Raw genomic sequence first — 12121 nt, forward strand, 5'->3', positions numbered from 1 at the left:
TTATTAACCTTACTATTCTTTTTTTTCTTTCTGTCTTTATGCTCTGTGTCTCAACTTTGAAGTGTGACGTGTAACGGGTTTGTTCTTGACGAGACTGGTTATTGCATAGTTACCGTGCGTGCACCTTGTACAAGTTGAACGGAGATAAACCTCTAGATAGTGCTTTACTAAATCACATCAGTTATTCTAAAAACTTTTTGAGAATATAGCACCTGGTTTTAAAACTGTGATCCGCTTTCTTGACGAGACGACATGTAATAATATGGATATGTACCTTCATGGTTAATTTTGATCCCCTATTTCCAGTAAGACTGTCCAGCCGTCCGGGCTATGAGCATGAAATGAGCTCTAGTTGATTAGTGAAGAGCGTATGTCTATGATATTAATTTCATTGATAAAAAAGACCCCAATGCGTAATTCATGAAATAATGAATTTTGTGTACTTCATGAATATTTCAATGATTTAAAAGAGACACGGAAGCGTTAACAGTATTTTGGTTTGTAACGTTTCATTAATTAAGAAATAAGACATAAAGGCGTATATAAGAATAGCATTCTACTGAAACACAATATGGAACCAACACAATATCTCAATCCTACAGCCCAGTACCGACATTACGGTGTTAACAGTCACCCCAGACAGGTGTCCGACGGTCGCTCGTCTTTGACAATCAAGGATTTAAACTATCAGGTGGACGATATCAAGGGTTATTGGTGGCAGAAATCCTGGTTTGAGGTGAAAATAAAGAAGACAGTTTTAAAGAATGTGAATATGTATTTTACCAGTGGACAACTGGCAGCCATTACAGGAAGTTCAGGTTTGTACTTTCTTTTTGTTTGAGGTTCGGATGTATTGTATAGTTTGTCCACATCTTCACATTGTCAGGATATAACGAACTACGTCTTATACCTTGATTGTAATATCCACCTTTCTTGTATCACAGAAGCATGTAAATTAAGCGACTTGATTGTATTGTACTCTAGCGAATACAGCCAATCAGAGCCCTCGATAAAAAGACCGTAAACAGTTTGGGAGCGCATGTAATCCAGGGCTATGATTGGCTTATTCGGTAGCGCTACATTTACAAACCTCCGTGATAGAAAAAAGTAGCTCTTGCAGTCAAGGTATTAGACGCAGTTCACATAGCTTGACATTCTGAAGAGTATGATTTTAACACTGTGCTAATGCCTACAGTTCAGTAAGAACGTGTAAATACTTATTCAACCACCCTCAACTCATCTCATCTTTATCTAAACGCTGTCTGTTTTCTTACTTGTACAACTCAAGTGATGATTTTGGAAAGCACTTTTCGGGGCATCATATTTTCTTGCTTTGAAGTCAATACTAAAACGCATGGACGTGATAAAGAGAGCCTGACAGGTATACCTATATAACACACGACAACTACCAAACAACATTTACTCTCCATCTTGCTATGCTTTGGATGAGATTTTGATTAACGGAATTGTCTTGCTTGTACGGATATTATACCCACCTTTATAAATAACTCAATGCATTACAAAACAAATTCAATCTTTGATGTTCGACCGACAACCTGTCTTTATGTTGTTGTTTTCAGGGTCTGGTAAAACGTCATTACTAGATGTGATATCTGGTAGAGCAGAAGGAGAAGTGGATGGTAATGTTTATGTTAATAATACTATCTGTTCTGAGAAGTCGATGAGGTCCAGGTCGTGTTATGTAATGCAGGCTGATCGACTACTGCCCAATCTAACAGTCCGTGAAACATTGAGATATACAGCCTTTCTGAAACTTCCCGGTAAAACAACACATAAACAGGTTAACGAAGAGGTAAGTTAGATTATATCTATATTTTTATATGGAGATGAATCTCTGAAACGTACAACAGAGTACAACTAGTCACTCAGTAGTTATTGGCAGACAACCGATAGGCTGCTCCCGATCAGTCGCTTAAATCAGTTGATACAAGACCAATTACAACTGTATTGTTGCCCCCAATTGGCTGTTGCTGTCTGTTTCCATGTTCTGACGATGACGACCTTATCACCCTATGTGCACCCCTAAGACGACATAAACATGCGGATTTGCAATCCAAGGTTTTCACTGCTGCAAATGGTCTGCTTGCCACGGAACTCATAAAACAATCGCCATTGTTTGACTTACCTTCACCTGGTGATCGTGTGGAATATTTCAGGTAGATAAGGTTATCCAGGACCTAGGATTAAAATCAGTAGCTGATTCATTGATCGGGGCTACCATCAATAGAGGAATATCTGGAGGTGAAAGAAGACGAGTAACTATTGCTGTTCAGCTATTACAAGACCCTCGTGAGATTCCTTTATATTGTTATTCTATCCTTTTTAAGTTGAGCTTTGGAAAACTTTGGTCCGAAAAAAGTTTTCCTTTGAGTCCAATTTAAAAAAAATCCAGCTTGGAGCAAGATGGTTATTCTTTAGACACAGTTTCCCAGCCTCGAGATCATGTGTTCGATCCTGAGAAGGTCGAGATAGCATAGGTAATTTGTCAACCTATCTTTCTAGCGAGTTGGTAAAATTACTAATGGTAAAACAATTTTGAAGCCACTGCCTGATGTCGGCTTTCAAACCCTATGATCTATCTATTTCAGAAATCATCCTATTGGACGAACCAACCACTGGGTTAGATAGTTTCACGGCTCGCTATGTAGTCAATAACCTCAGGGATCTGGCCCACTCTGGTAAAATAGTCATTATGTCTGTTCATCAACCTCGATACGACATTCTTAAACTGTTTGATCAGGTCGCCATTTTGTCACAAGGGGAGGTAACTTACTATGGACCACAATCCGAGATGGTACCGTATTTTACCAGTATCAACTACCCGTGTCCAACCTACGCTAATCCTATGGATATTTACAGTAAGTATTTGATGTTATATTTGAGTGTGAGTGAAAAATAATAAGAATACGACAAAAACGTTAGTAAGTATGTAAACTCTCTGAAAGAGATGCCGAGTTGATAAACCTAAGTTCCAAATATTAGCGTGAATTTGCGTGACCCTGGCAAGTAATAAAAAGACAATGGGTTAGATTTAAGAAATAGCTAAACGCATCGAGTCGAATTCTTATATTTACAGTTGATGTAAGTAGTATAGACAGACGATCTCCTGAAAGGGAGGTAAGTTGTTCATTACGAGTTACCAACCTTGTTACTAAATATAGACACTCCGATCAGTATCTCAGCATGATGGACAATATATCACGTGGTACCTCTGACGTCACTAAACCAAGCTATATATCTACTTCCGGTCCTGGAATTGGTCGTATTCTTTACACATTGACTAGGTAAGCTTCGTCTTTTTCTTCGTACAACCCAAAGTCTGTTCAAAATTCAAATTTGAATGAAGAACATAAGATATTTCGCCTTTCTCATCGTTCCGGGTGACGAAAAGGTCCAGAATATTAAGATTAAAGGCAAATCATCAGAGTTTAGTGTACCAGATGTACGTTAAAGCCCCCTTAAGAATTTGAAATTAAAAAAAAGCGTAGGCTAATACTGTGTCCTGGAAAAAGCATGTCACACCTTAATTGCTTAGTCGACCTTCATTAACTGAAAATTATATATATAATTATACAATTTGTTTATTTTCAGTCGATTTTATGTGAATCTATGGAGAGACAAGATGATGTTTGGGGCCAGAATTGGAAATTTCCCGCTCTTTTCTATATTTATCGTCATGTTTCTAGGCACGATGACGTATGATCAACAGAGTATCCAGGACAGAACTGGTCTTCTATATAATTCTGTCAGTTCCCCACCATTTATTGCCATTATTAATTGTGTCCAGATCTGTAAGTAGACCTTGATCTATGTTTCCTATCTTGAAGACCCTCTTTCATATTTTCTACGCTTAAATACCCCTGGTAAGCAACTGACACAGAATGGGACCAAATACTCCCACAGTTCATAGAAAGATATCTGACCACTTACAAAAAATCTTCTTTCGTAGAATTTAACAATCGGTTCATTAGACCTGGCCTCTGATAGTTTGTACCTCATTTCATTATTATTAGTGGCATATTTAGGGAACGGCCATTGAGGAGGTTTTATTTGAGGTGAATATCAAACCCTCTAAATACTCAAAATTAATCTCAGGTCATCTGAAATCCTTTGGCTTATTGCACCCCTTTGTCTCCCGGCCTAGGGGCTTCGGAACTTCCGGCCTCGTCTCGAGACCCAGAGGTATTTTCTGGAGACGCCCCTGTTATGATTATTTCAATTATTATTATTCTAGTTCCACCATTAAGAGATGTATATTATAGAGAATGTCGAGATGGTCTATACAATGTGGTGTTATTTATATTGGCCTACACTCTTCATATCTTACCATTTATCATCCTCTCCAGTTTTGCCTTCGCTTCTTGCTTGTATTGGTAAGTAGGCATCATAATCAGTAATATATGAAAGAGAGGCTATATGAAAATGTATAGGTCATGCAAAACATTGAACTGACAAAAGCAGTTTCTAGTTCAGCCCTCCCACCACACACACACAGTATACCACTCTCTCTCACTCTCTAATACAATCAGTAATATACGTCAGAGGGTTACAGAATGATGTTACTCTATATTGTTGATATTTTGTAGGATTTGTGGGTTACAGAACGATGTTACTCTATTTCTGATGTTCGCGGCTGTTATTACTATGATGCATATAACTGGAGAGTTTGTAACAGTGTTGATTCTAGGGTTGTGCCATAATCCACAGATAGCCAACACCATCGCTAGTCTCTTTACATCACTGTCTTGTCTCATATCTTCAGGCTTAATCAGGTGAGAACAGGTTTTTGGTGCTATTGGTTCGAATCTTCATCAAGCTCAGAAAATTAAAAGTAAAACACAATGACATAAAACAATGTGTTTTTTCTCTATACAATAGAAGCATATTGTTCTACTTGCGTGATCACTTGGGCCTCGGACCACAAACTTAAACTTTATTATGTGTCTTTTCATTTGACTTTCCATGTAAATTCACTTATCACTCTAATCTTTGATACATTCGACTTTGCTCGTCAGGGAGCGAGCACACGGAACAGTCTTGGTCCCCGACCAAAATCTTGAGTAAAAAATCGCATGTTCCCGCACTTCCTAGACAAGATTATCGAGTTGTCGACAGGATTTATAATATAGTTAAACAGGACATAAATTGCCGACCAAGACCGTTCGTGTGCCTGCATCTTAAGGAATCCTGTAAGTCTATTGCTTGTTGTTCCACATCATTCCTGTATTTCGTCAAGTTATTACTTCCTTTTATATTTCTAACAGATCGTATGAATCGCTGCCTTATGTTTTAAAACTGGTAGCTACCGTGTCTTTGCCTAAATATGCAGCAGAAATTGTAGTTGGAAACGAGTTCCACAATCTGAATTTTACTTGTGTTAAAGGTAAGTGTTGGTTTGTGAGAAATTGAAAAAGCAATGTGTATATCTTCTAATCTGCTTGGACTTGGACGATTTAGAGAATGGCCTTAGTTTTTAGTCAGTTGTCATTTACTTATTCTCTACGTCGAGGTAAGCAATGGTGACCCCCCATAATAGAATGATATTCACAGGCCAATGTTGGTAACAACTAGGATATTGAGGAACTTCCGCCAATACGTTTTTATTACATTATAGAAGAATATTTATAATAATAAGATATTTTCACTGTTCAATATATTAATTATATAGACCTATAAAATTATTATAACTTATATTAAGACGACTAAAAAAGTTCTGTTTATTTTGTTTTCAGATGAACCTTGTGGTTATCAAACTGGGGAGGCTTTTCTCGACGTTTTCTACCCAGGAGCTTTCGGCCATGTTTCTAGAAATTTTGAAATAATGATCGGATATTTCTTCTTTATTTTTATCATGTCTATGGTATCGTTTAAAATCCGAGGTTTTCCTACACTTCAGTAGTATCTTGTATACATACTGAAAATATGAAATAGTAGTACAAGAAGTTATGGTCCTCGAGGCAAGGGCAAGTAACAAGCCTACATCAAGTGTTATATCTTAGATAAGTAATTATATACATGATTTCGAGATGTATGGACTGCTACACATTCTCTTGAAGGATGAGGCTCCCAGACGAATTGGTTTATCAGTTCATCGTATAGATTTATAATCAACACTTATCATCAAACGATCGAGAAGAAATATGGCAATAAACACTATGTATTTCTTCAAGCATTGAAGTCACTGTGCCGCCGAGTTAGAGACAAAATCACTGTTTTCTGAAGAGGATCTCTTTAACGTGCAAAATGACGTTGGAATATGTGTACATTTTGAGACAAATTTAGCTCTCATTCGTGTTCGTGATCAATAAATGATTTAAAAAAATGGGTTTTTAGACGTTTCCGACATGATGTACCGTTATATTTAGAATAATAATGACTACTTGGAAAAAAATATCGGTTTTTAAACAGTGAAGAAACATCGTTTAACCTTGTGAAAAATGACTACTTTTTTTTAAATCTTGACTTGACACCGAGCAGTCGATAGAAGTATTTTTATTCTTACAGTGTCCTGATATTAGGTCGACTATCTTGATAGAATTACTACATACAGAATAGTGGTCTTCCATCATATCTTTTTTATTATTTCATGATAAAAACATAACACAGACTATTAAAACTATTTTGAAGTATTCATTGTCATTTATTGCATATTTCAATGTAGTCGAATTCACCTGGACAAAATGGGATCAGATTAGAGAGGGAGTGGTTGATGAACAACGATTCCTTCTATTTACAATAAAATATTAAAGTTAGTACGCCTTCCAAAAGAGTTTGATGAGATACATAAGTTAATATTCGTACGGTCGTTGAGGTAGAAACCGTAACGCAAGAAATCCAGCCACCAATAGCACGACAACGTTTGCTGATATTACTGTAAATGCCACCCATATTTCATCGTCTGCCATCGCGAATTTCTCCAGCGCCACTTCTCCAGTATAGATACAGAACTCTTTCTGGACTAACTCACAAGTAAAATTCCGTGGCTTGATATCGAAGTGAGCGGCTGCCGATAACGCCCATCTATAGTAGGATATATCAGCTAACCATCGGAACCCTGAAATGAATGAATGAATGAATGAATGAGTGAATGAGTGAATGAATGAATGACTGTAGGAATAAATGAAATGAATTTTACCCACGTTTCTTGTGATAGTATACAGTATACCGAGCCTGAAAGAGAAACACTCCAATACATTGAAGCTTTTGGCTAAATAAGACTAATTTCTGAAATTAATTAACTGGCTCCGTATCAAATGATTCATAAATTTGTTATTGGGAGTAAGAAGTAAGAAACCATACCTGAACCCAGTGAATCGAGATTGATGAAGAACCCACTGACTAGAACTAGTATACCTGATATCATATTACTCAACATACTGGCGAAGGTATAGTTAGGTAGGGTGGTCGAGGCGAACACAGCCAAACTCCGACAACAATACAACAACAACGACACGGTACCTAACAGTTTAAAATACGTTTCTGTATCGTCGTTAAGATCAGCCATAAAATACGCTGGTATGAAAAATATCACAGAAAAAAATATATGAAATGGAAACTCGGCTGTTAACTGAAATAAAATAAAATAATATTCATAAACAGACGTCTGATTGAAAAATAGGTGCAAATCGTTGATTCAGTGTTCTCAATACACATACAAAGTTTGGTCTGTTCACAATTCTTTTAAGAGAGGAGGTACTAGAAGACAGGTTCCTTGTTTTCTTAAAATCAATGTCAAGAAGTTTGGCCAAGGACCAGCTGATAGAAATAACCATTGAGACTCTAATTTTCATCAGAAATGTGTAGTTCTCTCTCTCTTTTCATATGTTACTAATCAAGGATGCTCGCCCTGATCTACATTTTGATTGGGTTGGGACATTTATTTTTATGAACTAGAGGTGGTGAAAACAACGTTACCTTGGCAACGTAATAAGCAAAATGTCCATACATCTTATCTTGTAGTTCAAAATATAAATAATTTCTTTCAACAGCATCTAAAAATACAATTCAATCTTGTTATAAAAAATAACTTAAATACTATATAGGTAAGAATATCCTACTGTTGAAAACAATGTCCTGGAAAGCAGCAATAAAAGTAGGTCATCTGAAAACGATAGTTATCTCCCTTTGTATCGGTGGAAGTTGATACGGAATGTTTAACTATAACTTTCGAGATGTTTTATCATGTACAGCCCGTACGGGGCCACGGTTTATTCCGCACGGGGCCACAGTTTGTCTCAAATGCTAGTATGGAACCCTGGGCTTATTCACTGAATCATCGTGGCTCCAGTGTTGAAAGAAAAGATGATGGGGTAAAACAGCCTGTAGACTTACTGCGTGTGATAACATCTTGAGAGATAGAATAACCATAAAAACCACAGAGCGTGAAGAAGAAAGCGAATCTGTCGTATAAACCATGTTGATCACCAGCTATATGATAAAATACAGCTCCTACTACTAACGATACGAGTAAAGCCTGGATACCCTGAGCTAATAAACACCAGTAATCTATTACACTGTTCTTAAAATGGCGTCTGAAATGATAAAAGAGGGTTACAGAGTAAATATACGCCGTGTGTCTGCCGACCCTAACCTCATACACGTGCTTCTTCAATTCTTAACTCTATAGATGAACTGCAACGTATCTCGTCTATTTGCAACTGAACACCGACTGGTGGAGAGTTTGGTCATCTGCTTTCACAGCAACCCAAGATTCAAGACGTGTATAGAGGTTGCGGCTGCAGAACCTTAGATTGGAGGGGGCCACCGAAAAATATTTTTCGAATCCATTCTATAAGCAAGTGCCCATGGAAATACTTTAGAATATAAATCTTAAATCCTACTTTTATGCGTTTTTTACACGAAAAAATCAACCGTAATTACATACAACAGACACATTTTGAAGTTGCGTTGAAAAGCGACGCGGCCACTGGCCTATATTTATAGAACCTCACCTAGTTAGGACAGAAGATTGTGTGAAAAACCCGGGATACCCAATATGATTCCTCATAGCACCGGCTACAGTGTGGCCACTGGCCTATATTTATAGAACCTTACCTAGTTAGGACAGAAGATTGTGTGAAAAACCCGGGATACCCAATATGATTCCTCATAGCACCGGCTACTGTGTGATCACTGGCCTATATTTATAGAACCTTACCTAGTTAGGACTGAGGATTGTGTGAAAAACCCGGGATACCCAATATGATTCCTCATAGCACCGGCTACAGTGTGGCCACTGGCTTATATTTATAGAACCTTACCTAGTTAGGACTGAGGATTGTGTGAAAAACCCGGGATACCCAATATGATTCCTCATAGCACCGGCTACAGTGTGGCCACTGGCCTATATTTATAGAACCTTACCTAGCTAGGACAGAAGATTGTGTGAAAAACCCGGGATACCCAATATGATTCCTCATAGCACCGGCTACTGTGTGATCACTGAGTTCCTTACTAACTGGTTCCGGTGCTTCCTGCTTCTCCTGGGCATCTTTTTGAGCTTGGCAGAGATTCTTTAAAACTTCCGAAGTTCTTTTCTCCTTCTCTTCCGATGTTACATCAATCGTCGCCAAATCAACTGAAAAAACAGAAGGTTAGAAAAATAATGTGTAACTGTGGGTCCTTTGTTTCTTTCTCCATTACAACTTGCTGATATCAAGGGGTAGTTAAAGTTGGATGCAAGACTTCGATTTCCAATTTCTACCCAGATAACTACAGTTTATATATTTATGTATTTGTTGTACTTACGGTAAAAGTCAGAAGGGTTGGTCAACTGAGGACAGGGGAAGCCAAGATCTGTAAAATATTGAATCATTTCCGGAGCCTCACCAAAATACACAGTTTTACCTCGTGATAATACCAGTACCATATGAAACAGCTCAAATATATCAGTCCTGAAAATAACAACAAGAAAAACTGTGAGTTTTTGAGGCTTAATATGATAATATGAAAGAAGTTTGCGAGCACCTGTATGACTTTTGAGAACGATTGGTTGAGGAGTTCCAGATATGTCTAGAAATTGGGAACATTTATAGTTTCTATTTGTACGACTCTTCTATTCTATCTACTGTCTGGTTCTGAACAGGTTTTTTAATATTGGAGACCTTTATATTGTTTACCTGGGTTGATGTATAGACATGATAATAGTTCTCTGTTTTTTGGTCAGGACTTCAAGTGTTTGTATCAGATGATTGGCTGTGAAGGCATCGAGACCGGAAGTTGGTTCATCTAGAAACAATACACCTGGAATAATAGAAATAGAAGTAGCCATCAGTAACTATACTGGGTGAGTTGGAGGGGTTCACCTAGCTCCACCCTCGCCACAGGGACCCAGAACAAGTATTTTCACATCATTGAAAGGTTTCTGGATAGGGAATACAATGGAGAAACCCGGATGGAAAATAACCAACACTTTACGGCAAATATATCGGTCTGCTGACAATTTGTGAATGATTGCGTGTGAGGGTTGTAGTCCGGGTGGATGTGTTTTTATATATCTGGCTTGTCTACTTGTTATCTATATAAACTTACTAGGATCCATAAGTAGCTGTATTCCTATACTGACTCTCCTTCTCTCACCACCGGAAATACCCCGAATATTAGCGCCACCTACTCTTGTGTTAGACACGTGACTTAAACCTAACTCTGTTAGAACCTCGTCCACCTAAAATATAAATATATGTAAAAACGTTCATTGCACAAACAGAACAAGTGTTGATACTATAACTATACAAACAATAGTATTTGCTGATGTTGGTAAAGCCTTTGAATGGTTCTAACAGGTCGTGTTACCATCAACAGAAACCAGAAACAAACAGTTGCACTGAACATTTGGGAAGTTCCGACGAGCCGTATCTTGTAACGTTACGAAAATCTTTGGGTATTTGTGACGGCATGTTTCTTGCAAGTTACTAAACTTTGGGTATTTGTTGTGGGTCGTTTTCTTGTAACGTTATGGATGGCTTTTGGCAACGTTATGAGTGGCTTGTAGTTTTGATCTACCCATTTGTAAGGTTAGGAAACATGGTTTGTACTATATTCTAACTGTTAACCCTTTCCCATACCAAGAACATTGATAGATACCTTGCTTTCTTTCTCAAACTGGGTTAATTTCGAGGGTAATTTTAATTTGGCCACAAACATCAGAGTTTCTTTCACTGTGAGGTATTGAAGCAGACGATCATCTTGTCTGACGTAGGCTGAGAAATGTTCTATCATATGTTTGGTATGTTTAACACCGTTCAGTTCTATATCACCAGTTAGCGTACCCCCTTCATTCCGACATGATAATACATTTAATAGAGACGTCTTACCGCTTCCTGGAATTCAAATTAATCATTCACCACATTAAATATAAAGTCACGTAAATATAAAGGGATGGAGGTTTACCGATCTAAAAAGATCTTTTTGAATTTTTTCAAATCAATTGTAATCTTACAGGTTTGCTACCCCAGTCTCGCTCTAAAGACATTTTAAAACAATTGAAGTTGCGTTATGAAGGTTTCTTGAAGACAGTGAAAATTGTGAGATAGCAAAAAGGCTGTCGGAAAATTTCGTTATGTACGAATACTGACCTGAACTGCCCATAATAGCCAACATCTGACCACTTTTAACATGAAAAGAGACATCGTCAATGATGACCTTCTCGGTAGGTGGCACTATTTCCTGTTTCTTTCTAAGACAGGGTAGTTTACTGGGCTTGGTTCCAGGTATTTCTATAGAGTAGTTTAAATTCTTCACTGTGATATTAATAGGTTGTTTAGTTGTAGGGTCTATATTATACGCCGAGTCCATCTCCAATCTTAAAATAGAAAACATCCTCTAAAATGGTGTTCCATATTCAAAAGGGAAAACGAAAAAACATTTCTGCAGCATAAGCTGGTAGTTATATTTTTCTATACTGTTATTTTGGATTTGTTGTTTCGTTTAGTTTGTTTTATATCCTACTGTTCTGTATCTTATTGGACTAATGAAATTAAATAGAGTTTTATATCCTACTGTTCTGTATCTTATTGGACTAATGAAATTAAATAGAGTTTTATATCCTACTGTTCTGTATCTTATTCAACTAATGAAATGAAATGGGAGTTTTATATCCTTC

At 37.4% G+C, this 12121-nt stretch overlaps 2 protein-coding genes across 2 annotated transcripts; one reads left to right on the top strand and one right to left on the bottom strand.

Moving 5' to 3' along the window:
• Nucleotides 1–571: 571 nt before the first annotated feature.
• On the top strand, nt 572–5920 carry LOTGIDRAFT_128295 (hypothetical protein; the record flags this gene model as incomplete). The annotated part of the gene is made up of 10 exons (XM_009064210.1): nt 572–818; nt 1581–1801; nt 2178–2310; nt 2610–2879; nt 3098–3305; nt 3613–3812; nt 4256–4394; nt 4608–4793; nt 5286–5404; nt 5733–5920. The coding sequence occupies 10 exons, from the start codon at nt 572–574 to the stop codon at nt 5918–5920; spliced, it is 1911 nt and encodes a 636-aa protein (XP_009062458.1).
• An 889-nt stretch (nt 5921–6809) lies between these two features.
• On the bottom strand, nt 6810–11814 carry LOTGIDRAFT_128491 (hypothetical protein; the record flags this gene model as incomplete). The annotated part of the gene is made up of 10 exons (XM_009064211.1): nt 6810–7075; nt 7321–7588; nt 7936–8012; nt 8353–8552; nt 9385–9598; nt 9769–9914; nt 10140–10263; nt 10552–10684; nt 11104–11335; nt 11591–11814. The coding sequence occupies 10 exons, from the start codon at nt 11812–11814 to the stop codon at nt 6810–6812; spliced, it is 1884 nt and encodes a 627-aa protein (XP_009062459.1).
• Nucleotides 11815–12121: the final 307 nt, after the last annotated feature.

The sequence above is a fragment of the Lottia gigantea genome, assembly GCF_000327385.1.
Source record: "Lottia gigantea unplaced genomic scaffold LOTGIsca_61, whole genome shotgun sequence".
NCBI classification, from domain to species: domain Eukaryota; kingdom Metazoa; phylum Mollusca; class Gastropoda; family Lottiidae; genus Lottia; species Lottia gigantea.